The following is a 27,735-nucleotide window of genomic DNA, read 5'->3' as shown; positions in this document are numbered from 1 at the left end:
AAAGATTGAAAGATAGCTTAGATTTATTTGAACTGAGAAGAGCAGCAATATTTGTTATACAAGCAGGAACAGAAAACTTTCTTCTCAGTTACCAATTTTCTCTCAAGAATGTGATGTAATTAACAAAAAAAAAAAGAGTGCACCTCTATGTTACATATCTGTACAAAAGGTTATATACAACAGGAACAGTTTTGTGTAAAGCCTAAGTTGAATTCATATTATTCAACTTGATAAATTACACAAATTGGTCTTTTCATTCAGAAGAAAAAAAATTAAGCCAAAAACAGTCAAGATTTTAATTGACAATCCTAAAATATAACAATGAAAAATATACCCAGTTTGCACTCACAGACAATTCAAATGTTAAAATCAAACTGCTGACAATATCCTATAAAGATATGGTTTAATAAGCAGTCTTTCAATTATAATAATGACTATGAAATGTTAATATTTATGCTTATATTGAGGCTTAATCTACAAATGATAAATATATAAAATTAGAAAATTGCCAAAACATTTGACTTTTTTTTTTTGTAAAGCAAAATTGCTAAGCAGTTAATGACTAAACATTTAATAGAAGAAATATATTCACTAGTATTAAAGGGAAAACTTAGGGATTCTAAATGTCTATAATAGCTTAAGTAGTATCAGTTCCATTGATATATCCAGTTCTAAACCAAATCTTAGGTATTATAATTAAAAGAAAAACAAGACACACACAAATCTATTTGTGTTGTTAAAGTTGAGTCATCCCCATCAGCTCAGTTTAACCAGAACTTTGGCACAGAGTGGAACCTGTATCTTGCTAGATATATTATAGTCTGGTCGCAAGTCACATTTTATTTACTAATATATTTGTGCAGAATACAACTTGGCAATCAGAACATGTTGCATATGTTTCAACTGTTCAGAACTTGCTTTGTGTATGCCAGGCAACTTTAGAAGAACTGGACTGATAATTTCTTACACCGCATTGTATGCAAATGCAAAACTGCTGTCTATGTAAGCATGCTTTGTTCTTTAGAGCAACAAAGGGGTTCTCAGTGCTGCAGATTTATTTCAGTATATATAGGTTGAAACAGGTTCTGTTAAATATTCACATCATTTAACATCCGTTTGCCATGATGGCATGGGCAGGACCATATTCCATATAACTTTGTTGGTCCGTAGACATTAATTGGAAAAATAGTCACTAACACAAGATTATCATTAACCAAGTATGTGGTGAAATGGAAATTACTTGCATAAACGGGCAATGGACATTGTTAAATGTTGCATCTGAAAAGTACAGGAATGAATTTGCTTAGTATAACTTGCTCTTATGGAGTAAATATCACAGTTAAAAATCAATCAAGTTGATGTAACTATATTAAATCTGCAATAACAATATAATAGGATGTTCTGTTTGTCTATTGTGAAAGTACATGCTATAAGGATAGACAAAGACAAAATGCATGGGACACTGAGACTTCAGAATCTTTTTGGACCATCAGTCTAAATGTAAAGTATATGTATTTTGTTCTGTGTAATTTTCTGATTTTACTGAAATATATAACAGGAATGTTTAACCTGCTTTTGTACAGGTGTCTAGCCTAGAGTTAACACTGGATATAACGTTAAAGCAATGGTTAAGAATTATTAAAAATAGAAACTTGTTTTGTAGTGTTTTACTAATGTTTCTAAAGTGTAAAGAGTTAATAAATTCACACTTTCATAGCTAGTTAACTAACAACAATTTAAAAGTTATCAAATATTGGAATTTACAACAAGGTTTCTTCAAAACATGAAAAGAAATACAATGGGGAAGAAAAAGGTCAGTCAGAATTTTAATACTATAACTTTTATTTGAGATTTATTTAAAAAAAAAAAAAAAAAAAAAATATTTTGTTTCATTCTTTTATCATTTTTCTTGAGGGATTGGGAAAATGAGAGTTAAGTGAGTCATATATAACCAAATAAGTTCATATAGGAATTTACAATGATTTGTAGTTACAGTAAAAAAAAAAAATACAGTACATATCATATATAACACATACATTATTGATGTGCACACTGCATCTGGGGACCACGGCCACCATGAGCATCATCATCTTCATCATAAACTTCATTTCTGCGAGAAGCATTTCTCATGGAAGCATCATACTCAACCAATGTAACTTCTTCCACATTATCACTTTCCATAGGAATATCTACTTTAGTATAGCTGGGTAACAAATTCTCTAAATCCTTTGTGAAGAAGAAAAAAAATTTTTTTTTAATATTGAGGACGAAATAGTATGTAAACAGGGTTCTTAGAAAATTAATTTTACAATTGAAAGAAAATAAAAACTTAAAGGCTACAAAAATAACTGCAATATCTTCTCCCTAATACAAACTGATTGTTCATTTCATCAATATTCCTTGTTACAAATGCCCCCCACCTTCATTAAAATAGCTTTTAATGAAACCCAAATAAAAAGAATTCACATTTAACCCTTTAGCATTCAGATTCTATCAAATCTAACATTTATCCATATTTGTTTTGAATTTATCCCGCTTTTAGCTTGTGATCTTGAGATTTTGATTATGTGACTGTATATTTTTTTTTAGATTAACATTGTGGGGTAGATGTGAGAGGCTGGATCTGGCCAGTTTAAATGCTAGAGTTAAAGGTGCAAGCTTAGCTGTGTAGTTAAGAAGCTATGTGGTTTCAGGTTCAGTACGTTTGGCAAGTGACTTCTACTCTAGCCCCAGACTAACCAATTGCCTTGGTCAGCAGTTCAAAATTGTGATATAAACTGGAGAAAATGATTGCTATTTTTTTTTATATTTTACATAAAAAATGGTATTCCCACTTCAAATCTAATTTTAAAATGAATATTTCTTTTTTAGCAACAATATAAAATTTTGAGAAAGAAAACATTAAAATTGGACAAAAACAATAGAAAGGATATACATTTTCAAAGTTTATGCTTTAAGGGGGGGGAAAAAAAAACCCCACCAATCCAACATTTTTAAGCTATTAGAATATCAACTTACAATCATTCTTGTAGGATCCAGAAAATTATTTGACGGAAATTCTACATCGAATGTAATGAATAAATCTCCTTTTTCAAAAGGATTTCTATAAATTGGCATTCCTTCTCCTTTCACAACCTTGGTAGTTCCTACAATTAAGAAAAATACATCATGGAATAAGATAAGCTTTATATTCATTTTACTTTTTTAAAACCACACAAAATGCACTCTAGTTATCTCGTTTCTACTGTCAATTGTTGTTAGTCTACACTTGGACTTTTTTAACTGTCATACATCTCGACAACGAAACTCTTTATTTTGAGGCACAAATTTTTTTCTAACTGAACTACCTTAAATTTGCAAATATTCTGCAGACTTTTTTCCCCCTCTTTTAATAATCTATACTTTTCATTAATATGCAGAACACATTTCTTTACTCGTAGTTCTTGGAGAAAAAGTGTTTTGGTGAGCAATTTCCAAGGTTTTTTTTAAATCATCTAGATCATTTTTACATATAAACCTCACTTAAGAACTGGTTGTTCAATAATCTAATCACATATAACATGCTAGAATATTCTCAATTATCTTTACAATTTAAATTTTTTATATTCAGAATTAGTTAAGCAGTGAGAGAGTAAACAAGAAATGATGAATGGAGAGCACACACATCTCCAAGCAAGGCAATATTTCCTTTAGCCCTTCAAACTATGAAAAGATCAATGGCCAGACATATTTCTGAGGAACATTGCAAACAGTGACACCATTTGCAGGTGAAAGGTAACTGTTTTTAATCAGAAACAAATGTAAAAACAAAAGGAAAACACAAACAACAGTTTCTGTCTGTCAATTCACTCACAGGCCAAAGTGGACCCCCACCAGCTTGCAGTGTCACATTGTAGAAATAAACCTCAAGCCTTGTCATTCTCAAGTGAACTCCTTAACCAAACAGCTATACCTGCACCTTGTGCATTTAATTATATGAATTAATGATATCACTGATCGAAATAATGAAAGCAAGGGAGCCACATCTTCCAGGTTGCAGTTGTTAACATGAAACTAGCCCCACCATAATATGCCTATAGCAATTTTATATATAGGTGCAGGCTGTGTGGTTTCAGGTTCAGTTCCACTGCATGACACCTTGGGTAAAGTGTCTTCTATAGCCCTCAGCAGACCAAAGCCTTGTGAGGAGATTTGGCAGACAGAAACTCAAAGAAACCCAGTGTGTGTGTGTGTGTGTTACTGTCTCCTTGCCTTGGTGACACATGACAGTTGTAAGCATGTCACCATCATGCAAGTAGTGTCTGGTTTCCAATCTACCAAGACATTTCTGAGCATGGAGAAATACTGCCCTACTTGGAAATAGGTGAGGGTTGGTGACAGGCATGGAAAAGAGGATGTTAAGCGATGATGATGATATAAAACTAACATCCGATAACAAGTTAAATAACTAATAAATAATAATTTCTTGAGTAAAATTTTAATGAAGGATACTAACCTGGTTGAATAATATCTCCTGGAGCATTCTTAATAATTAATTCTCGTTTGTCAAGATGAGTCAATACAAATTCAAAACCACAGAGGGCCTCAGTTAAACCCAAAGTATGTTTGTACAAAAGGTTTTCTCCATCTCTAGAAAACTGTTTATGTTCACCTTGAGTCAAAATAATTATGACATCACCTGGTTCAATGTTGGGCTGAAAGATAGAAAAGTAAAGGAAAAATACTAAGCAGGTTTCAAAAAGAGTGAAGAATATGAAGTTTTCAATAACTGCAAAGTACTTACTAATTGGTCTCCTTCTCCCCTAAACCAGACTTTCTGGCCGTCTTTCATGCCTTTGTCTATATGCACTTCTAAAATCTTGTCTTCGTTGACCACTTTGCGTCCTGAGCATTCTTTACACCTATCTTTCTCATTAATGTAATTTCCTGAAAAATGTGCAGAATAAAAGATTTGAGCATTAAGTACAAAAGTCAGAACTAAAGAAAAGAATTAAAAATTTTTTTTTTATTAAGTACTTTTAAGAATTAAAAACTGTTAGAAATATTGGTTTCAAATTTTGGCACAAGGCCAGCAAGTTCAGAAGGAGGGGCAATTTGATAACATCAGCCCCAGTGCTCAAATGCTACTTTATTTTATAGACCCTGAAAAGATGATAAACAAAGTTGACTTTGGTGGAATTAGAACTCAGAACAAAGACAAAATACCACTAAGCATTTCACCCAACATGCTAACAATTCTGCCAGCTAGCTCCCTTATCTGTGTCAGAAATATTAATACCATCCATACCTGCAGAAGACAGTTGATAGCAAACAGCAGAGATTCCCCCCCGCCCCAGACTCATACTGGAGGTTGTTGCTAGGCTACATGGATAACAACTAATCAAACATCAATGGACAGTTAAAAGACGCATGCTAGAGCCTCTGAGATTTTATGGCTGTGATCAACACATATCTGCATCAATGGAATTTCAATAGCTATAGCTAAGAGACACTTAGGTGCATCCATGGCTTTGATAGGATTAATTTTTAAAGAAATAAAACTAACCTTCACCATTACATTCTGAACAAGTACTCTGTATTTCTTGTACCATACCAGGTCCTAGCTGGCGCATACTTTTCTTAATTCGCCTGCCATGGCAACCACGACAAGTCATTACTGAACCAGGTTTACCTCCAATTCTGAAAAAGGACAAAACAATGAAGAGAAACAACAATGCTTAAAAATTAATTATAACCGAAAATTATATAAAAATAAACTTAATGTTATATAGAGATTTTAAATTATATTTCTACAAACAATAGAAAAACACTAAAAATACAAGTTTTTGTTTATGTTTTATATCAATATTACACATGTAAAACATGGAGAAATCAAAAGCTCCCTAGAAAATTTAGCAATCAGGATTGTAACAGACTATATACAGACTATTTGGATTGCTTATTTGCAGTATGGATGGTGTCATTTGAGCTTAAGATAAAGTTTAATTAAAAATTAATGACAAAAAATAATACAAATTGGAGTGAGCCATCACAGTGCCGACAAATGGTTTTTCTCACAGCCTACCATACAAAGACGTCTGGAGACAATGTAACATAGATATAAAAAAATTTTTTTAAATAAAAAAATGATCTGTCTACACAGGGTACGATCTTACTAATATAGAGAACAATTGTTGTGCAGTAAAAGTGCCATTAGCTTGATAGTAGAAGACAAGAGAAGTAAATTAAGAATGCCATATTAAATTATTGACCATAATGTTAAGTTAAAATATTTATGTCAAGGAAAACTTAAATCAAATGTCCTATTTTAGGTAGCTGTATTTTGTTCTTTATGCCAACAGGGCAACTTAAAACCTAAGGAAAGTATTGCACAGATGGCAATAGAAGGAACACCCAGCCAAAACCTCATGCATTATTAAAACGCACAAGCAAAAACTGTAGTGGAAAGAAATCAGCGAAGATATTTGAAGTGATCAGAATACACCAGAAAGAACTGGTGATGAAGGACCGAATTCTATCCAATCGGGGGTGGGGGGTGGGGGGGTTTGTAAATCTGATGCACATTATGTGGCCTGGAAAAGTGAGAGCTCATTTTGACAACTATTCAATGTTCAAATATTGAGCAGTTTTAGGACGTAGTTGTTTGCTCAACCAGAATAAATAAAAAGAACAAAATACAAAACATTTACAAGATGAAATGGTGCTTTATACTCACCCTTGACATTTTTTACAAACGACAGTTCTAGATAATTGCAGTTTAGAAGTTTTACCATTGTAAAAATCTTCTAAGTTTACTCTGAAAGTAAAATATATCAATACTGAATTATTACAAATCAAATCAAGAATGAAAGTGTGTAAGCAATATGAAGCCATACATCTCTATTTTTACTATTATCAAAAATCGAAGCAATTTATTTCATCTGATCTATTATACACTATTCATTTTGTAGTTAAATAAATAACTGAAGGTGTGAGGTGTATATTACCAAATTATCCATTTTAGTAATTTTACTACTAGGACAGGCAAGCTACTTTACAGACGTTTTCAGAAACTAGAATCCGTAGAGTTATGTTCCTTGCCTACATGCACAAAAGTCAGAAGCAATTCCACTGAGATTAAACATTTTAGCCCTTCTGATACCAACCCACCCAAGACCACCCCAGGTTCTATGATAAACTTACTGTTTTAAAATGGTCTAAATTATCATCTTCCATCAAAATTTTATGCTAATTGTTTTCAGGCCCCTTAGAAAAGTTATTTTACTAAATTCATTATTTTAAAAATTAATTGAAACAAAGGCAGCATATGTTAATAGAAATAACAGACTTATAAGTGTATGGTTCCATGATAGCATGGGTAGAATGGGGTTTTTTTTTAAGCGCAAACCTGTCTATAATTATATAATCTCTCCCATGAAACCCAGATTTTAGCTCATCACTTATTTCACTTACACCTTTATATCACACAACTTTTATCAGCATGTGCCATTCATTTTAATTTCATAAAAGCATGACTGCTTCTCCTCAGTGATATATTACTACAAAACAAACAACACAAAGCTTATTTTAATCCAGCCATTTGTAGATCTTCAATGATCACTTCATGATTCACTGAGGGAGTCTCTCAGTGGTTCAGTCAATCTGATGGAAATAAAACCAAATTTCCCTCAAATCACACCTTCATACTTGAAAGGAAGACGACTGATGGCAACAGCTGAATAGCCTTTTATCAGAACAGGAGTTAAACAAAACAACATATGCACACTTGATAATCAGTCTTTTGTACAAAAAAAAAAACTTGTCTCCAGCAGAGGAAACAATTCTGTTCTCGCCACTACAAACCAATTACTAAACTAATTCTATACATCAATTAAATACCACAACTTGTATATAACTTCCAGTAACACACAGGAAGTCTCTAATCATTTATTGAAAACCTCTGCAACCAACTACCAATGTAGATCTAATGTTCTGAAAATTTGCCAGCGATCCTACAGTAACTAAATAAGTAAGCATCGTATCTTAAACATATAACAGAGTTTCTACTATTTGCTTCCCGAATAGTAAAGTTATACTACTATCTTCAAGGTTTTAACTTGGAGCAATTCTACCAAAATCAGATTATGAGCAAATGTTTTGAATGTTAATTAATTATCAAACATTACCTGAAATATAGATCTTGGGTAGAGGACCACTTGGATGCTAAATTCCTCGGTTAACTCAAATGATCTGCATTTACAGTACCTTAATTCATGAGCTGAACTGTATTATACAGCCATTCTTCCATACCCAAGTTTTCAGCGCCCACTACACTGAGCATGGTACTGTCAGATACCTTCAACAAATAAATTTGAGCTGATTGTTCTTGGTTATGAAATTTTGTTGCTCACCAGATTGACAGCCATAAACTTGTAGCAAGTACAAAGTGCAATGTAGATCCATCTTGCAGTTTTCCTTGCCTTAGTGCCTTAATAACCACGGGTTTAATCTTTGCAGCTATTTGCCCACTTCATGACAGTAAGTTGTCCTTTAGAAATGCCCAGCTATTCTCTGTTATTAGCCCTCTATTTTCATGTTGAGTAATAATTTGGAAGCAATCAGCACTTATACTTTTCTATACTGTAACATCACAAGACAGAATGGTATGAGTCGTGTGTGAGTATGGTGTCTGCAAGGGTGCATGTTGGATTTAGTTGAATGAATGTGAAGATTACAAACAATTTTATATCCTCATTGATAGTTAATTACTTGCTTCAATGAGAACTCTACAAAAGACATTTTTAGCTTTGAAACTTACTGAAAATGTACAATATTTTACTTTAAAAAAAAAACATGACAAAAAATAAGGCTTATAATTTACCTTAATTTGTGAAAAGCATCTTCTCCTCGATGACGACTATGTCGATGATGACTACCCATAAAACCCATGTCAAAAATACCCCCAAACATATCCCTAAATGGAAATGATCCTACAATAAAGAAAAAAATATATAGAAAATATGTCAATTATTTCAATACAAAATGTTAAATAGCATGAAATTCCACAACAGAAATATCAAAATTTTATCAAATCAATTTTTTAGGTAATCAATTAAGTGTAACCATTCTATAAAAACTGGTGGAGTAAAGATACACACTAACACATCTTGTCTCTTTATGTTTCCTCTTCAAATGCAATTTTTGCCTTTCAAAACACACACAATCCCTAGCATTTTATATCTAAAGTTACAAAAAGGACAAAAGAAAAACAAAAACAAACATAAAAACCACCAAAAGGTAAACATAAAATGTGTTAAAAACTTGATTTTTGCAAAAAGAAATAAAAAACTGATAGTTTCAAATTTTGCCACAAGGGCAGTTATTTTATGTTGACTGCATCAACTCCAGTGTTTCGCTGGTACTTAATTTACTGACCCTGAAAGGGTGAAAGGCAAAGTTAACTTCGGTGGATTTTGCATTTGGAACATAGCAACAGGCGAAATACCACTAAGAATTTAGCCCAGCATGCTAACAAGTCTGCCAACCCACCACCTTGCTACAACAACAACATAATAATAATAATTTCTATTAATACCTGAACCAACGCCTTCTTGTAAGCCTTGGATACCATAATGATCATAAATTCTTCTTTTTTCAGGGTTGGAAAGAACTTCATGGGCATAATTGATTTCTTTGAACTGACAGAATGGAAAAAAAATTCAAGTTAACATCAAAAATAAATTGTAATGGTTTTGGATACTAAATTACTGTTGCTTCTGGTAAACTTGGGCATTCTTAAGTTTAACTTCAATGTATACTTAACAGTTCAACAGTTAACTTGCTTATTGTAGACATGTAACCCTAAAATTATAAAGATACTAGAGAATTTGCAAAGAGAAAAGAGAAAAAAAAAATGCAACTTGCAACTACATTGAAAAGCTGTAAGAAATTCCATTTGAAACTCACCCCCACCCCCCACCCAAATAATATTCAGAAATGATAACATCTCTCTACTTCCTAAGAGTGGTACCAGCATTAAAAGATTAATAAGCAGTGTCTACTGAATATGGATTTGAAGCTTCACAGCCAATGAAAATATTTTATAGAGCTCATTTTTAATCCCTTTGATACTAACCCATTTTATTCGGGTTTTCAAGTGATCAAAATTAAAACCATCCATCAAAATTTCACACTAATTATGTTGCAATCAACAGTTTTAATAATGACATTATTTTACTAAACTGTTATTTTCAATACTAATTGAAATGAAAGCAGTGTATTTTAAGAGAAACATGGTAAACAAAAGTAAAAGCCATGACACAAAGAAAATCAAAGCCAACCCATTATAATTCAGATTACTCTGTCACATATGTTCTTATTCATTCAGATTGTTTTGAATTAATCATCATGCATTAATCATTGTTTCAAGATTCTGATGACATTTTTACAATGACATTGTAGGGTATGTGTTAGAGGTCAGACCTTACCAGTTTTAACATAAAACAGGTGCAAGTTTTGGATATGGCCAGTCTAAATGCTAAAGAGTTAATCATACAATGGCTTTGTTAATCTAAGTTTTACATTCATTATTTAAAATATATATGGAAGTGGATGTCGGCCATAGCATGATTAAAAGACATGTTTTAAGTACCCAATTAAACAAGATCACTCCTGTTCATACTTTATAGTATTAATATCTTAAAATTACAAAGAAATTCTGCTACAATCAGTTTTGATTTTCATCCTTGTGTAGCAGTAAGCTACTTCACTACAGCCATAGCAGGTCAGAATCGATGACCTCCCCCACTTTGACTGAATTCTATTTTTATCATTCTGTTCAATCCATCTCCACATGCAGAGCAAATGTAAGATAACAATATTTTTTCAAGGATAAATTAAATTTGAATTACGTTTAATAATTACTATTCAAAAACAGGATTTGATTATTAAAACTGAAGGAAATATTTACCTTGTCTCCGGCATTTGGATTTTTATCAGGGTGATATTCCTTTGCTAACTTGTTAAAAGCCTGAAGATAGAATAAAAATGCCAATTATAGGTTATGGAAATCAATCATTAAATTAATATAGAGAAATGAAGAGTAATGAGTGGTGAAGATTGATGCAGTGAATGTTGACGACTTCTAATTCTAAATTAGTTGTTTGAATGATTTTTTTTTTTTTTTTGATCATGGCTCTTCATCAGTGAAGTTGCACAACTAAAAAAATTCAAGATCTTTCATTAGACATGCCATTCAGAAAGTACTCCTGGCTGCAGTTTGCCCATGACTGCATTGGAATAATCATTATTTTAACTTAAATCTTATCTGAAAATTAATATGGTCATATTGCTATTTAAATCTCATTGCTCGCAATTCAATTTTACCTCAAGGTAATAAACTTTCTGGAAATATGAGAAAAATTTACAAACCTTAATACAAAATATTTTTACTAAGTAATTTCACAGATGTTTTTGTTCCTACTTTTAAAACCATTCCCATCTTGAAGACAACACTGAGAAATGCTGATAAAAATAAATTTAGGAACTTTACTGTTCCAAACAAACTATAAACTATTTGATACACTGATGTAAGAAAACTTTTATAAGACACACACTTTTTCTATTACACGCCAGGAGGCAGACCTTCATAGATCAGTGAATAGATGCTGCTATTGTCATCATCTTGAACTGTTGCAAGGGAATACCAGAGAGGCAATATTCTTGGAAGGACTGAGCATAGTGATTAGTGCAGCACTTGGGTACTTGCACCTGTGTGTGTGTGTGTGTGTGTGTGTGTGTGTGTGTGTGTGTGTGTGTGAGAACAAACCTACTATACACATTATACATACAAGCAGAAAGACCGCCCTCCAGGTGGTTTTCTGTTAGCCATTTGATAGTATTTCCACATTTGAATCCCAATTCTAATAATTTTTATATTTTATGTCTAATTATTTCTTTGTATAATAGTGTTCACTTGCTTAGTAAATATTGCTTTCATTATTTTACCAGTCATAATCTCTCACTTTTTTAAAGAGTCAATCTGTTATGTATATATTTGTCATTAAGAATTGGTAGAACTTACATAGGTGTGGATGGAGACAGATAGATGGTTAGAGATACACACACACACAAAAAAAATCTGGTGCTGTGAGAACACATGGGAATGATGTTTCCTTACTCTTTCAAATATACCCAAATTTAAAATGATCTAATATAATGATATCATTCATTTGGCATGTGTTGAAATATGCCAAAACAATTTAATCCCACACAAATATATGTTACTTTACATATAATTTGTGTTGATTCTATTTACTGAAACTTGCTAAAAAGTATATTTTGCTTTAAAGTAGTATCTCCTTGTAGGAACAATTGTCAGTTGTTCCATACTGCTTCCATTTCTCTAAACCAATATTTTTACATTAGCCTTCTTTCGTACTCTAGATAATGCAACATACAGCTGACCACGTGAGAAGAATTGTGTTGGAAGGTATATTCCAATTTGTTCAAAAGTCTATTCTGGTGCCTTGTTGCATGTCAAGGCAAAAGCTAGCTTGATAGGAAATTGTTTGCATGTAATTGTAAATTCCATTTCTTGAGATACATGTGGTATCCTTGGGATTAGCAGAGTTGATCCTGCATAAGGACCAGAAGCAACTTCAGTCTCAATAACATTATCATATAAACTGACAATGATGTGGTGTGTGCCATTGCCATGTCCATTAGTAGCATTTAAATTTCTCAAAAGTATTATGCTTCATTTTTTTTCTTCAGTTTGAGAATTTGTGGTGGAAACCCTGATGGTGTAAGTTTGTTGACAAACTAGATTGGGTACAGAGTTTCATTATCAACTGTATCTGATCTTCTGTATATTTTTAGCTCACCAGGGATCCTGGTCAACAGAAAATCATTCACAAATTGCGCTACTTCATTTATTGGAGTAACGATGGTTTTATTTGCAAGCCACAAAGGATTTGTGGAAGTTATTTTTGAGGTCAGCATATACAAAATCACATAGCAAGGGTCATTGGGTGGTCTGATTTTAAATTCACCTAAACTTTGTTCAACAGAAATGTTATCATTTCCTACATCAAGAAGGTAATTAGCAAACTCTCATCAGAACGACCTTCTGTAAGAAATCTTAGATTGGTTGTCAACTCAACTACTTCTACATGATCGCAAAAAAAAGATCTCTTTAGTGGTCTGACAACCATCATAATCTATAGTTCAGAATTGGATTCTAAACAGGCACACACACACACATAGGCTTTTTTCAGTTTCGGTCTACCAAATTCTCTCACAAGGCATTGGTTGCTCCACAGCTACAATAGGAGACACTAGCCCAAGGGGCCTCAAACCTAAAACCATATGGTTAAGAACCTAACTTCTTAATCATACAGGAGAGAGAGAGAGAGAGAGAGAGAGAGAGGGAGAGAGAGAGAGGGAGAGAGAAAGAGAGAGAGAGAAAGAGAGAGAGGGAGAGAGAAAGAGAGAGAATGTGTGTGTGTGTGTGTGTGTGTGTGTGTGTGTGTGTGTGTGTGTGTGTGTGTGTGTGTGGTGTGTGTGTGTGTGTGTGCGCGTACACTTTTACTGGTAGTCCTCTTCTTTCTCCCAACTTTGCCATATTTTCAATCAAATATTTTTTTGGGGCAGACATTGTCATCAATAATTACAGGTCACAGATTTGTAAAAGAATGTAAACATAAAAAATTTTTGTAAAGAATTACAAGATTTGTATAATATAAATTGCCACACCTTACATTACAAAATTTGCTTTGTGATGACATTTAAGTTGGCAATGATGAAATTGATGTTGGGGAGGACAAAGAAATAAACACAGACTGACAGTAACAAAAATGAGTTTGGTGCTGTTGAGATTGAAGTTGATAATGTCAAATTTCAGGGAGATGCCCTGTAATTCTTTTAAGTGTCACACTTATCCATAAATACATGTTCATGGCAGTCAGTCACTCATTTTTACACATGCAGTAAAAAAGAAAAGACAAGGACACCCACACAAACCCATACTTATGTACAACCATGTATCTCCACACCACTATTGCTTAGCTAGACATAGGAACTAACCGAAGTCATTATCTCCACCTCTCTTTCCCACTCAACCACAACCTTGAAGAATATTAGATAATCTAACTACAGGACATTTCAAATTTACTAAGGAACTGTGAGAATAAATACTCTGTAAAAATTTCAACTCTAGTCAAATATAACAACTTTCTTACTCATCCCCACAGGCATACTAAATCTTTGCTATCATAAACATTCAACATTTATACCAACGTATGCACACAGACAAGTACAAACAAAACGTGTCATGGGAAAGCATACAAAAGAAGACAAACATAACTCACACTTACACACTCCTTCCAATAAGACAAATATAGGACATCTGCTACAGCCCTGGGCCAACCAAAGCCTTGTGAGTGGATTTGGTTGAGAGAAACAAAGAAGCCATGTGTGTGTTGTTTGAATGTTTGCATGTATTTTTGTCTCCGTATCTCGAGATAATGAGCTGGTTGTGAACAAATGTCAACATCATACAAGCAGTGTATGTTTGCAGTCTTCCATGAAACATGCCCAGCCATTATACCATTGATGTTTTGAAAGACTACAGGAAATATTACCCAACTTGGAAACGGAAGGGTTAGCAATAGTAAGGGCATCCAACCATAGAAAATCAAATTTTGCCTAACCCATCCATGGAAAGTTGACACTAAAACAATCACACACACATTATATACACATATATATGCATTATTGTGCTTGAGAAAATTTGTCTAACTTGGCCAAAAAAAAAAAAAAAAAGAAAAAGAAATTATCAAAGCATATCAAAGCCTTTGCCCCAGCACTTATTCTGTACAAGTCGAGCCTTTCCCTACAATTTATTTTCATCATACCCATCCCTTCATCTTAACTACAGCACTGTTTCCTCAGCTGTTGTAATTATAAAGAGAGTAGACCAACCTATTTTGTGTAATCAGTTATCTCTTTCCTTAGAGCTACTTCCCAGGTCACCTATCCTGCACTTTCAACATCACCCCTTACCCACCACTTTATCTTCTATTACATGACCCTTTCTCCTCGAACAACTAATATGTGCCATCAATGTTCCCCACCCCCATCTTTGTTTCCCTACTCACTATATCTAACCCCTATTTATCTGAGCATTTCCTGTGCATCTTTCAACCCCACATTTCACTATTTCTCATCTATGAACCATTTGTTATACTATTGCTCTCCTCCTCCTCCACGTTTATGTATGAGCCACCTATCTACTCCCCCACTCTCACCCATTTATAGTTTTCTACCTTCAACCATTTCATTCACCACTACCCTGCCCCGTCTACTTATCTGTCACTCGTTTCACACACTGGCAAATCTACACATCCAGTCATCCCTGATTCTCTGCCCCTATTCTCTATTTGCCTTTTTGTACCTGACACCTCATCTCCACTGTCCTTTCTCTTTCCTCGTAAGGTAACCATATCTCTCCTCTACAGCAAAACACCTGTTCCTACCTATCATACTTTAACTTATTACCTGGCACAAAGCCACCTTCCTCAATACTACACCTCCACTCAGTAGAGGGATCTAGTGATTTACTTGGTAACCTCACTCGTGCAGTGCCACAAAAAAAGCAACCACATGATGATGATGATACACCAATACAACTATATGCAACTAAATATATAAATGATGACATAAGAATTCACTCTTAATATAATCAGACCAAAACATATCTATAAGTAAAACAGCTGATTCACACACACAGAGTAAATATACCTGACACACCATCTGTTCTTAATGAAAGACAGTACAGAGACATAGTATGAAGTGTGACAGACAAGCAGCTAGTTTTTTTGTTTCTTTTTTACATATTGTACAAATATTAAAAAAAAACAGCAGCTGACTTGACTGTAGCAGTGACAGTGCCCAGGCAAGGAACCATTTTATTCAAGACCACCAAAACTGTGCAACCAAGGTCCTACACGAGAGCTATTTGCACATGCAATGAAGCAATTTGTATAGCAATGACAGAAACAACAAATATAGCAGATGTAGAGATTCACGTCATATTCCATAGACAGGAAAGAGACAAATCATAGTTGGAGTTGCTATATACATCTGTAAAGACAGTTGTAAAGACATATGTGACAGTTTGTCACATATAAGCAACTTAGCTTAGTGATATGTACAACTTAGCATCCACCAGATACCCCAAACCATGACAATAAGTCTGAAGAGAGCTTTAGTAAGAGGTACTGACTAAACTGGACCAGCACACCAATATACTCCTAGATGATTTTTACCACCCCAATAGCAAATGGACTTAAAGACCACATTTTCTAAGGAATGTTACAAAAACTAAAATGAGCCAAATATCTAATCAAACTTGCTAATGCACTATTCAAGGAGCAGGTATATAATTTGTTAATGAAACAAGGAGCAGGTATATAATTTGATAATGAAACAAGGAGCAGGTATATAATTTGATAATGAAACTCTGAGTGGTTCAAAAGCGTTTTCACCTCCTTAATGAGACACATGCAGATAAATATACCAGTTCTTTGACACAACAGCTCTACATAAAGAGGTGATAACCACTGATTATATCAACAAGCCTCCTGGAAAATGGAAAATCTACTCCTCACTCCAAAAAAATGAAGGTGTAATATGCTCAACTGATAAAAGTGGAAGCAGAATAGGTGCTAAAAAGTACAGGCCTATCTCTCTGATTTCACATATCAGCATAGTCATGGAACAAATTGCCAGAAGAAAATGACATGCTAACAGGAAGCATGGCTTTCATCCCCCTACAATACTTTCAGTGGATGCTGAAATAGCTACTCAATCACCGGCATGATACATCTAAACTTTGTAAAGGCCTTCAATAAAACTGACTACTGAAAGGTGTGTTGCAAACTGGTTGATCTCAGCATACTCAAGGAAAAAACAAGTGGCTGCATGACTTTTTAAGAGCAGATGCTTCACAAAGATTGCATCAGTGCAACAGCAAAGGTATTGGAAGAGGCTGAGAGCACTAAAACCCTACTCGCTGGAGAGAAGACAAGAAAGATATGCAGTACTCTACACACAGATGATACCAATCCTCAAACTGGTCAAAACTGGAGTCCCAAAATCTCAGAGGTACAACCTTCTTAATCAAAAATCAGGACATATTGCAGCAACTAAGGATTCAAAGACACACAACTTTTTCATATCTTGCCAAAGAAACTGAAATCTACCTATGTATTCAGAGATCATCTGGATAACCTATTATCTATAATTCCAGATGAACCAACATCACCACAAGAAATATAATAGAGAGCAGCAACATCAAACTTATTTACCAAAATTTAAGTAGTTAGATTAACACCAAATATGTAAGCAGTGGCCACATGAAATATTAAATAAGCATGCATATATGTATATAGAGGTCCTAATAAGCAATCCAGCCAACTACTGATTATTCAGCTTCTCTTTATTGGCTGATTAACCAGCTGTTAATTATTCATAATGTAATACGTATAAGGGAAACAGCAATTATCAATATATATAATCTCATATATTTCATCATTACAATTTATGAAGTTACTATTTGAGAATATTATAATAAGCTAATTTTACCATAGTTTGTACTTTCTATTGCCAGTGAATTGTCAGTCCATACTGTAAACTTTTGTATACATCTCACGCACTGTCCCAGCACCATTTTTTTTTTTTATCATTTGTGTGACCATGAAAAAATTCTAAGTAATTAAAAATGCATAGACAGCAACACTCCGTATGGTTAAATAAAACATAATAGTTATTAGTGATCTAAATTTAAACTGTTCATTCTCTTGTACTCGTGACGAAGCTAGTTGGTATGCTGGATCTGCAACAGGAGAGCTTCGAAATTTCAGTGATGTGATTGTTTATTCTTAGAACAATACTCTATCAGACCAGATTCTGAGTGGTTTGAACATAAAATAGGTAGAATATTTGGGCTGGATATGGCTAGTTCCCACGTTAAAGGGAACCAGCCATACATAACTTCACAAGAAGGTAGGAGTGACACTCTTTTACCAATGAGTAGAGTTATGGAATCCCCAGTACTTTCCAGTTGCTTGATCAACACTTTCAAGCACTGAGAAATAGGGTTAGATCAGTGTTTCTCAATCATTTTTTTTTTACCTATGAACCCATTTGATCCCTGTTTTATTCTACGGAACCCTCATAGCCATTCAGTGATGAAAAAATCCAATTATGTTTTTACAATTAAATATTATTAGGAATTGTATTAAAAAAATAGTTAAAATATTTTGTATATTGTAGAAGAATAAACAATTACAAATTTTAACAAAAAATCATGTGGCCCTTTGTTGAGAACCACTGGGTTAGATAAAACAGGTTGACTTAGATTTGTTATTTTTTTTTTTGTCCTAAAAATGTTTCCCTAAATTTCTGTCACCCATCAATAATGATAATAAAAAACAAGATTATCAAAGTTGATTAATCTGCTAAGGAGCTGAAGCCAGTTAATCAGCAAAATAACTGATATGGCCAATTTCCAATTATTTGTCGATTCATCAGTGCAAGCCTGCATACAAACAAAACAGAATCCATAGAAACCAGTGATCTAAACTGTGTTATTCTGAAAAGGCAACAAAAAATGCACAATGAAATATCGCCATAGGGAGCAGACTATCCAAGATTTCAAACAAAAGTCCATCTTTAAGGTTAAGATGAGAAAACAGGAAAAAAATGGAATGATGACAGAGCTTTACTTTTTCTGTGTTAGAGAAAGTGGCAGCAACTTAGTTACTGAAAGATTAAGGACACATTGGAGACTTCATTTCGAGAACAACTTCACTACCCATACCAGCATGGAAGGCAGATGTCAAACAATGACACAAATATGCATCTATGTATACACATACAAATAATCATCATCATCGTTTAACGTCCACTTTCCATGCTAGCATGGGTTGGACGATTTGACTGAGGACTGGTGAAACCGGATGGCAACACCAGGCTCCAATCTGATTTCTGATTTGGCAGAGTTTCTACAGCTGGATGCCCTTCCTAACGCCAACCACTCAGAGAGTGAATATATATATATATATATATATATATATATATATATATATATATACCACACACACACACACAAAGCCTCTGAGTGAATTTGGCAGACAGATATTTGAAGAAGCCTGTTATAAGTGTGTGTGCGCGTGTGTGTGACCACCACTTGACAACCAGTGTTGGTTTGTTTACATCCCACAACTTAGGCGTTTGGCAAAAGAGATCAACAGAATAAGTACGAGGTTTAAAATAAGTAAGTACTGAGGTTAATTTGTTCAACTAAAACCCTTTAAAACAGAGGTAGAGAGAGAGAGATGACATGTTGGGGTTGGCTGCAGGAGTAAAGAAGAGAGAGAAATAAAGTGCCATTATCATCAACCGAGGGATGGAAATGTATTTTTTCCATGAATTGACATGAGTGATTACTTGACACAGAATTGTGAAAGACTATAAACATTAAAAAGCTTTGTAAAGGATTACAAGATTTATATATTACATTGGCACACCTTGCATTACCATAAATATGCATACATTTAGTACATTACATGTAAAATATGTTGTGTGCATATACAACACAAAGACAAAAATAAATAGCATATCATATGTACATGTGGGTGTGTGTATATATACACAAACACACAAGTCAGCATAGGCATGGCAGTGTATTAAGAATTTTGCTTCCCAACCACATGGTTTAAGGTTCAGCACCACTGCATGGTACCTTGGGTGTCTTCTTCCATAGCTCCAGGCTAACAAAAACCTTGAGGATTTGGTACACAAAAACAAAGAAGCTTATCATAAATATGTGTGTGTGTGTGTCACTGTCTCTTTGCCTTGACACCATGTGATAGTTGTAAGCAAGTGTTACCGCCATGCAAGCAGTGTCTTGATTCAAGTCATCTCTGGTCTTCATGAAATATTACCTTGCTTGCTTAGAAGCAGGTAAAGGTTGGCAACAGAAAGGACATCCAGCTGAAGAAAACTCATGCAAGCATGGACAAGTGGACATCACAGGGAGAAGGAGGATGATATGCATGAGTGTGTGACACTAATGTCAAGACTGTGATGCATCATTATAGTGAGGCATGGGCCTTGAGAAAACTGGACAGAAGAAGTTAACATGCTCTGTTGGATGTGTAATAAAATGTGCATGAGCAACAAAATACAAATGGTTGAGAGAAAAAGCATTCATAAGAGGAATCAGATGTACTATGCAAGAAAGACAACTGAACTGGTATTGGGATGCAATGCACATGGATGAGGATGGCCATTCACTAAAGATGGATGTAGCTAGTAGAATAGGGAGATCCAGGAGAACATGGCACAAACTGAAGGCTGATCTCAGAACCTTGAACCTTAATAAAGAGATGACAAAAGACTAGGATGATTGGTGATAACAGTTCTCAAGAAGAACTGCCCACCTCAGCAAAACTGAGATTCTGGAAGCATAATCCATAACTGCCCCTATCACACGCCTTATTTCCTCAAAGTATTCCCACCATCCCGACCTGCATACTTTACCAACTTTTCTTTGACCCCACTTATCTTATTACTTGGAATCATTTCGATTGTTATTCATCTTTTATTCTTAATACTGTCCTCACTGCCCACATTTTACATTGGCCCTCTTCTCTCATCCACCACTAAACATATCTCCTCGCCCCATTCACTATAAATACTGACCACATGTCATCTCTCCCTCTCTGTCCTCCCATCTGCATTCATTCTTCCTGTCTACTGTAACATTAATGGTACCGTTTTGTTGTACATCCTCTCACCCACCTCCCCCACAACCATACTTCCACACCTACTTGTCCCTATTTATCTCTAACCTCTCTCATACACTCTTGCAATCTACTCACTCACACTTCTTGTTCTCCTGTTACCACTAATACTCCCTTTTATTTCATAGGATGCCTTGCCAAAGCACAAATTTGAGCACGCTGTAATCTCCAGAGCAGTCAGATCATCCAACATGGGCATTAAATGATGATAATCCACTGTTGGGATTGTGCTGAGTTATATGTGTGTAGTTGAAATTTATTGAAAAACAAAAGACAAAAACAGGTGTGTGAACAGATTGACACTCAGGAAAATGAAAGTCCTTTACGTTTCGAGCCTATGCTCTTCAACAGAAAGGAATAAGAGAAAATAAACAGAGAGAGAATGAAAAAAACTTGCAGATTTCAGCTGTCCATATATATACACACACATTTAACGTCTATGTTCTATGCTTGCATGAGTTTAAGTGCAATGTGCTCCAATAGCTACTTTGGTATTGCTTCTACCACTGGATGTACACACACACACATTATATATATATATATATATATATATATATATATATATAATCATAAATATATAGGGATTGACAGTAACCTGCTTCTCCAAAATTGTTAATTATTAATTTTATTACTAATTGACGATTCCCTGCCCTGCATATCTATATATATATATATATATAGATATAGATATAAAGAGATAAACGACTGTACGAATACAAGTGCATGGATTTTGGACAGAGAGATATTCATGCGTTCGTTTTCCATGACAGCGTGGGTGAGAGAAATAAGCTAAAGCATCATTTGGTAATTTTATAGTTTCACACCAGGATCGATTTCGGTACTAAATAATTCCCCCCCCCCCCCCCGCCAGCAATCGTCTTAGCTAACCTCGTACGCTGTCGGAAATTCCCCCTTTCTGACCCCCGCCTCCTGCATTTGTTTTTCGTGGCAACCGTTTGTTTTCTGTAGCGAAGGCAAATACCTGACCAGGTACTGGTGTAGACAGTTTGAACAAATACTCGGCGTTCTCACCCAAGCCAGTTCATAGAACTGACGTCACCGTTCGTTAAAACATTCACGGAAGTGAGTGCAGGTCTAAACAGGCATTTACATTCATATACAAGTAGTGGTTATGATATCGGCTGTAATGTAGAAAGATTGTGCATTTAATTTATTAGTAGTGCGAACAACAGATGTGGTTTGGGTGATGGAATCTTGTCATTTTTGAGACATAAGAAAACAAGAACAATCCCACGGAAACAACTTCTACACCACCACGCCCAAATACACTCACTGAGGAGAGAGTTACAAACATACACATACATTATTCAAACAAAGTCATGTATGTACAATTTTGTGTGTACAGGCATGCTTATAAACACATTCCTGGTTTTTCGTCAATAGTTATGGACTTTGCCCTTCAATATTGAAAAACAAGTTTTGTTTTGAAAGGAAGGGACACAACTCAACACAACGCAGAAAGACGCACGGACACATGGAATCTCATTTACCAAATCCCGCTCATAGAGCATTTGGTCAATCCAGAAAATACGGTAGAAGGCACTGTCCCATGGTGTGTAATCATATATATCTATTTAGGTGGGGTTAAAATCTAGGATTGCACAAAGGAACATAGGTTGTTATTTACTTAAATGACAAATTTGCGTAGGTGGAATACTTTCTTCACTGAAGCAATCATTTTTACAAACGACTAACACACAGTTGCGAAGTAAGTTCTTTTGTCACTCAGATGGGCAATAGTTGTCGTAACATTAGTACTGAACTAATTTTCGACAAGTCAATAGTTCAACATCTCCAACTCAGTTATTACCATATTGCGTAACATCATTTTGAACGCAGTTAAAACAAATTTGACAAGAACAATGTAGAAAAATGACGTTCAAGATCTTCCTTCGTATTTTCTCACATTTGCTTATTTGGATTAAATAGCATTTTTAATGTTCGTGAATAAAGTTTTAAAATCCACAAGAATGAAGAATATGTATCTTTCAAGTTTTCTATAAGCATTCTCAACCATAGTGGGGGACCAAGAGTTTCCGTTGATCATCATGTCCGTCCTCCTTATGCTATCGATTCGCCGAGTTAAGTATTTGATACGAAGGGACACAACTTGACACTGGTTTAGATAAGCAACGTGAAAAGTTGGTCGTGTGTTACTTGCGAGCATTTAAGATAGCTAGGTAACATCGGAATCCGGAACTTAGGCGGTTTATATCCGAGTATTTGTCTAGTTTTATGCTGGGACTATTCCGTATTGGAATTGAACAGGGGAAAGTTAATTTTTGCTTTAAATTATTCAGAAACTAGACGAAAGGGCCATGTGTTTATCTTTCCTTTTCTGACTAAACCATTGAAAATAAATTTGGTATACTTTCGGTATTAGTAAACGACGTCATTCACCCTAGCCTCTGTCTATGCCATAAGGGAACGTCTTGTGGGTGATGTCTTAATATTTTTTTTTTTAATTTTGAAAAACAGTGTTTTTTATCACAAAATGTTGACGTACTTAATTTTCAAGGAAGATTGATTAATTCGAAGAAAATTAGAAAATAAAACGCACAAAAGCGAAATAGGAATTTTTGGCCTAAGAGAATCGGTCCGTTTAAAAAGAAAGTTGATGAAGAACAACCAAATTGTCAATCACATGAGCAGAGAATTGAAATGTTTAATTCGATAGAGAAACATACGACCAAATATTACAACAGAATCTTCACATTTTTATATGCGCGAAAAGTACAGATTTCGTACTGTTTTAATTCATTTTATTTCCCTTCCAAGAAGAATGAGATTCGTATATATATCCGGGTCGCAGTGAGCTGGTATATTTCCAAAAATAATCTAAGCCTTTTACTGTATAAATTGAATCTTGAATATTACCCGACCGGAAACTCAAGGTGGTATTTAACATGACTAAGCTGTACCGGTACATATGATTAAAAGTGATGTAGTATTTGTTGATTAAAATAGCTTATAAACAAACAGCGATTTAATGCTAAGCCTAATTAAAGTGTAAATTTCTTTTCAAATACCGCAGCCTATTAGTTTGTTTTCTATGCTTTGTCATTTAAAATTATTTTTTCCCCTGTTCTTTCTTGTACTACAACCCCATCTATGACCTTACTGTCCTCGCCAGCCTAAATCTTACGTAATTTTTATTCAGTCTTTCTCACTCTCATTAAAATGACAAAATTCATGCTAACAGTTGAAATTTATATCTCATTATGTGTCTCTAGCTGAAATTCAATTTGTTCAAAAGCGAACAACCGTTACAGACCAGTGGAAGAGGTTTGCTGAAGAAGGCCTTTATAATTCTGTGAAAGAGAGTTATATAAATTATTCAGTGTTAAAATATTGAAAAAAGCAGACACAACACTGTTACTGTAGGCTGCCATTTTTACAACTACCCATAGTGCAGTGCGGTTTCGCTTCTAACTTTCCAGATGCTTCTAATAAAAACCAATGCCAACATATATATATATAAAAGGAAGGAGGAATTAAAAATCCTTGCAGGCGTAATAAATTACAGTTGAACAATAAAACTAGTTTCTATTTTGTATACATTTAATAAACCAGATCTCGTATTTTGACAAAATATAGAAATAAATGACTTCAACAAACACGGTAACAATGGCCGGCAACAAAACTAAAAAGCCATCAATGAATTAACCTTAACAAAGAAAATCATTTAAATAGTATATCATAGAAGAGGATTTTAAAACATACTATTAATATCGTCGTGTCGTGTTCTTTTTATACGTTTATATATATGGTTTATTGTCTGAATTAAATTCATTTAAGTTCTTACAAATTCTATCAGATATAATTATACCAGCGAAAAATTTTAAGAATCTGGTGAGAAATTTTCAACATTACTCCCAAGAATGCTAAGGATCATTTGCTATAAGCAGGATTAAAACGGATATCGGAAAAAAAGTAGAATGAATAATTAAATCAATCTAAATTATTAAACTGCAATCTTTCTATTTCTCTCTGTCTTTCAAGAGGTGTGTGTAATAAGAGCAGCCATTTGCCGAGAGAAAAGACATTTATGTTGAAGGTTAAAGAACACCAAATATATTACGATCACAAATTTAAAATACACACCAATATATTATATACGGAAATAAAAATATATATATGTATATTTCTATAAAGGATCAATGGTCCAAGTTAGAGGAAAAAGTGACGACGTTTAGGTATTGAAGTGACAAACTAAATCAGACCTGTATCTATGTGATAGAGTGCTAACTATGTTGAAAGCTGGCTAGTTGTAAATGGAGTTTCATTTTTCTCTACTCCCAAATGATTGTCATACAATAAGCAGGGGTAGTGGATATATCATGGGAAGACAGCATAATCAAATTTCATTACAAATTTTCCACTTCTTATTTTTTGAATTGTTGAGATATTACAAATGAAGTTGTTACCAGCGTTATAAGTTCAGTTTAATAGTTACTAACGGATAGATTACAAATTTAAGCTTAATGATCTACTCAGGGTTTTTTCTTCACCTATTATTTTTACTTTTCTTTTTCAGCATGCCTAAGCGAAGTTTCGTTTTTTTGATTCAGTTAAGTGAAATAACTGAAGTGGGCAGAGATCAGCTAATGACAGAAATTCGGCATTGAAACAAAACTGAAAGAATTGTTTTCTTTGAAATGACATAAAAATCATACAAACCTGATGTAATAATAAAATGGTAACTGTAATGTTTTTTTTTGGGGGGGGTGCTGAAATTCTCTTGATTTTATTATAATTTGTCGAATAATAAACTAACATATAAAAATTAACGGGATAGTTGCTGTTGAAAGCATTAAACAAATCGCATAAAAACATTTTTGAGTGTGATTGTCGCTAAGTAAATTCCTGCAAGTAGGTATGAAAAAGAATGTCTCAAGTGTCTTATCCCTTATGTATTGGTAAATCGATGTCTTGGGTCTATGAAATAATGACAGTCATTACAATATCATGATTTGTAATCGCTGATAGGTAAGCTAGTATTCAAGTTATATATATATATATATATATATATATATGTGTGTGTGTGTGTATTATACACGGGTACCTGACAACACCTGGTTAGTAATTATTGGCAACAAAGTCGCAATATTTCGATCAGAGATAGGCACAAGTACACTCTTAAGGGCATCTACCATTCCAAGAACCTGGTGGCCCTCTTGATAAGGACCACGGTGGTGTTTGTAGTGAATGAATAACTTTCGACTCGTCTATCCCTACGATTGACACATTCTCCCTCCACCAACCTGGACAAGAAAGCGACGCCGAAAAGCTCCATAACATATTGTTTGCAATCGAGCCGAAACCTACCAGCACCTATGTTCTTCAAAGGCGATGCAGTGGAACATGAGATCCAAAATATATATAACCTTGCCTGATTCTTTGACAATACCCCGAATACACAAAACAAAAGCTTGATAGCTTTTCCATCTCAACATGTGTGGTGGCGATTCACGCCAAACGTATTGATTCATTACAATATATCGCTGATTTATAAATTAATACCAACGATGCTAGATAATACAATTATACTTTCAATGTTAATCGTAATTGATACAAATATCCGGTACCACACATAATTCCTTTCAGTCAAGCTCATCGATGTTAAATACTGTCGTCCGTAATTCTCACCGCCGCATGTCTGTCTTTCAGGAGAACCAACCATTTCTTCTCTCTCTAGATATAAACAACAATTTCGAAATAAACCATTTCCAAAATTAAAAAAAACAAACATTCTCCCAGTTTCATTTCATTGCCGAATTTAATAAAAAACTACCGAATATTTATTATATTATGATTGATTTCTGTAGAAGGGGCAGTCAGATATATCATAAATAACAATTTTTTTTCCCAATAAATAGACTAGTCTAATACATGTACTAAGTAGTCTTTCTCCGGTTTACATATCCAAAGGTGTACAAAAAATGTGTGTATGCGAGGACGTAAAAACCGAAACAGATTGCCAAGTCATAATGGTGTCAACTTTAAACGGCTAATATTCATTTTTAATAGAGGCATAGGGTCTCCAAAAGCGGATGGTTAATATAAAAGGAATCATTATTATAACTCTTATCATGATCGAGAAATCATGTATATACGAACTTATTAATTGGGGGGGGGGGTAAAACAAAATAAGAACATTTCAACTTCATAAATCATAAAATAGATCTAAGACATGTTTGAAACTGATAAATTAAAAGTACATGAAACAGAAAGAGGAATATTCCTCGACACCCCTCTCCATCTCTCCGGTCCTTTCTTCTGCCCTAACCATATTTTTATCAGAAAAAAAAAAACCCCAAAAAACATTTTCTTTATTCACTTCTATAATGGTTTATAATTTTCCAAGTACAAATTTTTTGGTATTACTTAAATACAGAGGTCCCTTAACGGTACCACTTAAATACTATTATACAAAACACCATATATATATATATATATATATATATGTGTATATATATATATATATATATATATATACACACACATCTAGATATGTACAGGTTTTGTAAGTGATAAGGCACAAAACTCTGGGCCCTTGAGTGACTCTGTTGTTTCTGTTAAATAATAAAAAGAAATATGTGGATGTGCGTGTGTAAAAATATAATCCATTACATAACATTTTCTTCTACTCACGCAGATTTAAACTAGATTTTGGAAAACAACGTACCTTTTTGATTTCACTACTGGAAGCATTTTTTGTTACTCCCAAAACGTTATACAAGTTTAAATCTTCCATTTCTCGCAGCAGAGTCCTAATTTGCTAGTCTTCTCTCGGTGCTGTGGCTTAAAAGACACTTCAGTCACGGACAGAACAGACACACTTCCGTCTTGCTCGAAGGTAACT

The 27,735-nt window shown here is 34.2% G+C and overlaps 1 protein-coding gene across 1 annotated transcript; it reads right to left on the bottom strand.

Moving 5' to 3' along the window:
- On the bottom strand, positions 1–27,735 carry LOC106872678 (dnaJ homolog subfamily A member 2). The gene is made up of 10 exons (XM_014919753.3): positions 27,559–27,735; positions 10,949–11,008; positions 9,575–9,677; positions 8,861–8,969; positions 6,716–6,796; positions 5,546–5,679; positions 4,784–4,926; positions 4,496–4,694; positions 3,019–3,146; positions 1–2,226 (listed from the first exon to the last, which is right to left on the bottom strand). Exons 1-10 carry the CDS (start codon positions 27,625–27,627, stop codon positions 2,038–2,040), a joined length of 1,215 nt encoding a protein of 404 aa, XP_014775239.1. The 5' UTR covers positions 27,628–27,735; the 3' UTR covers positions 1–2,037.

This window comes from Octopus bimaculoides, chromosome 16, assembly GCF_046866305.1.
Source record: "Octopus bimaculoides isolate indiv1 chromosome 16, ASM4686630v1, whole genome shotgun sequence".
NCBI classification, from domain to species: Eukaryota; Metazoa; Mollusca; class Cephalopoda; order Octopoda; family Octopodidae; genus Octopus; species Octopus bimaculoides.
The sequence above is the reverse complement of the archived record's forward strand: the minus strand, read 5'-3'. Positions and strand labels throughout refer to the sequence as shown.

Coding starts and splice junctions, on each gene's coding strand:
- LOC106872678 (XM_014919753.3), bottom strand. CDS start 27,627: ATGGAAGATTTAAACTTGTATAACGTTTTGGGAGTAACAAAAAATGCT. Junction 11,009..27,558: donor CCAGTAGTGAAATCAAAAAG/GTACGTTGTTTT, acceptor TTCTATCTTCAG/GCTTTTAACAAGTTAGCAAA. Junction 8,970..9,574: donor ACAAGAAGGCGTTGGTTCAG/GTATTAATAGAA, acceptor TCTTTATTGTAG/GATCATTTCCATTTAGGGAT.